Source organism: Limulus polyphemus, unplaced genomic scaffold (assembly GCF_000517525.1).
Source record: "Limulus polyphemus unplaced genomic scaffold, Limulus_polyphemus-2.1.2 Scaffold1631, whole genome shotgun sequence".
Taxonomy (NCBI): Eukaryota; Metazoa; Arthropoda; class Merostomata; order Xiphosura; family Limulidae; genus Limulus; species Limulus polyphemus.
In genome coordinates, this window is record NW_013667241.1 from 237,363 (window position 1) to 240,123 (window position 2,761).

The following is a 2,761-nucleotide window of genomic DNA, read 5'->3' on the forward strand; positions in this document are numbered from 1 at the left end:
TGAACACAAATTAGTTAGCATAAATCAGTTAAATGATGAAAAATGAGGTGTCTATTTACTTGTGACCACTCAGTGTATATAAATATCATACATGTATTATATGTTCTCCAATTTTGCAGATATATTTAGATATTTGAAAGTAGTAATAAGCTTTAGGTAGCTTGTTGCATGTCATAAAAACTTAAACTATTTGTAGTTTGGAAGAACAGAAATGATCAAGAATACCTTGAATCCCGACTTTGTTAAAAAATTTGTCATTGATTATCGATTTGAGGAAATTCAGAAGCTCAAGTTTGAAATGTAAGTACAGTTTTAAACAGTACAGTTTTAAAATTTATTTTATTCTCTCATAATTTATACTCTTAGGTAGCTCCTCTCACCATTTAAAGTCTGAAATTTGTCTTGGGCATTCATTAGTTTCTGTTTACTATTAATAATTAATATTTTAATTTTATTCAAATTAGTGATTGGATTAAAGTACTTTTTGGAAGAGGTAGTAAATTGCAAGAGACATTCAATTTAACATTTTTCATGTATTCCGTTTTTCTTATTATTTTGTATTTAACCCATTGACTGCGGCTGCTCTAAACATACATGGAATTTTTGCAAGCTGTGTACAGCACACTTGCATTCAACTGCTGAAGGTGGTCTGTACCTTATAGGGTGAATAAGCAGTCAGTGGGTTAATAGCTATTATGTTAAACCTTAAAAAAACATTGTAAGATCTTTTTTCTAATTTTTTGTTCTAACTATTGTAACAACAAGAGATCATTTGGTCCTTTAAGGCTGTTCCCGAAAACCCACCTCCAAGAAAATAAAAATTTAAGCCAATCCTTTATTTTTCAGGAAACTATTAACCTCCTCTCACTCATTAAACTATTATTATTTGCCAGCCTTCAGTACTTTTGATAGGAATCAGTTAAAACTAATTTTCAGGAATATGGCACATGTATAAAGGGTTATATTTAATATTTCTGTGAGTCTTGCATATGTAAATATTGGTAGCAGCTAGTTTTATGTTCTTTTGTGGATTAATTTTCTGAAGTTTGTATGTGACATTTTTTAAGCTATGACATCGACACTACCAGTCCCAGATTACAGACACATGTGAGTTGGTGCTTTTTAATTATTCCTTAATCTAATGTTTGTTGTAATATAACATATGTAATTTGGTTGATTAGTAAAAAGATGTGAAGATATTTTTATACTGATTACCATCCATTTTTGTCTTTTTGTGATGTCCTCTCCTTTCCTCAACATATATATATTCCCTCCTTCTCCCCCACATTCTGTTTCCTTTCTACATCACATAGGACTTCTATCATTCACCAAATGCCACTCTAGTTATTCTCAAATCACTGAATTTCTTTTTCTATAATGGTTCTACACCTCCTCTTTGCCACTTCTCTCATAAGATTAACCTTAGACTGTTTTTTTTTGTCAGTGTTTGCTTTAGAATTGGATGAAGGGAATAAGTGATTTGTTGAAACTTTTAAGAGTTGTTTAGTTTATTTTAAGTCAGTTAAGAAATGGTAGAAATATCTGCTGATGTCTTAAAGTCAGACCTCTGTTAAAATATTAAATTTTTTAAAGATTTATAAACATAATCATATTTGAAGGAAACATCAGTCTATAGCATGTTATTCAAAGGTGAAGTATAATGGAAAGTTTCAATAAATGTGTATAGTTACAAACTTATAAACTAGTTTCAATTTAATTCCATGTATTTAAAAATTCCGACTTTTTTTTCTGTTAATTCAAACGATCCATGTTATATGCCAGCATGATCATTGGTTTCATTCTCATATTTTGTTGTAGAAGTTGGAAAAACTTTTGTTTAGCAAAAAAAAGTCACTGAAAAAAAACTGATTGCTTTTAAATATATAATTTTCATTTGATTTTTATGTGTGTTTTTTTTACATGAAATGGAGGATTAATCATTTCTAAAGGTTAAATAGTGTCCCTTAAATGAGGTAGACTTACCTCTGAAATACCAAGAGCTTTTCCTTATTGGGTTTGAAATTATGCTATCAACAAAATGTCTGACTAAAAATTTTTGAATGTCCTTTATACATTGTAGAACATGTGTCACGTATAATTCTCCATTATCCCATCTTTTTCGTGACTAATTACTCAAGCATCAGAGGGACTTACATGCTATCATGCCATGATGTAGATTTTCTTATTGACTCTTATGCTGTTCACTTTTCTACAACATTCTTTTTGATGCAACTATTTCTGTAACTATCAAAATTTCTATCAGTTAGCTAGAAGCCATATTTACAACTTGCTATAGCATGTAGGACAAATTGTTGCTGCAATGTCAATTCTAACATTTCAGTGTATTTTGCTGTTGTATGTCAACTCTTAACACATCAGTGTAATTATGCTGTTGTATGTCAACTCTGACACATCAGTGTATTTGTGCTGTTGTATGTCAACTCTGACACATCAGTGTATTTGTGCTGTTGTATGTCAACTCTGACACATCAGTATATTTGTGCTGTTGTATGTCAACTCTGACACATCAGTGTATTTGTGCTGTTGTATGTCAACTCTGACATATCAGTGTATTTGGGCTGTTGTATGTCAACTCTGACACATCAGTGTATTTGTGGTGTTGTATGTCAACTCTAACACTTCAGTGTATTTGTGCTGTTGTATGTCAATTCTAACACATCAGTGTATTTATGCTGTTGTATGTCAACTCTGACACATCAGTGTATTTGTGCTGTTGTATGTCAACTCTGACACATCAGTT

At 31.0% G+C, this 2,761-nt stretch overlaps 1 protein-coding gene across 1 annotated transcript in view; it reads left to right on the forward strand.

Moving 5' to 3' along the window:
* The window catches only part of LOC106464370 (copine-8-like), a 55,801-nt gene that overhangs the window by 35,193 nt on the left and 17,847 nt on the right, over window positions 1–2,761 (forward strand). The window contains exons 3-4 of the mRNA XM_013924507.2: window positions 197–300; window positions 1,068–1,107. Of these exons, the coding sequence (XP_013779961.1) occupies window positions 197–300; window positions 1,068–1,107 (144 nt within the window). The remainder of the gene's footprint in view (window positions 1–196; window positions 301–1,067; window positions 1,108–2,761) is intronic.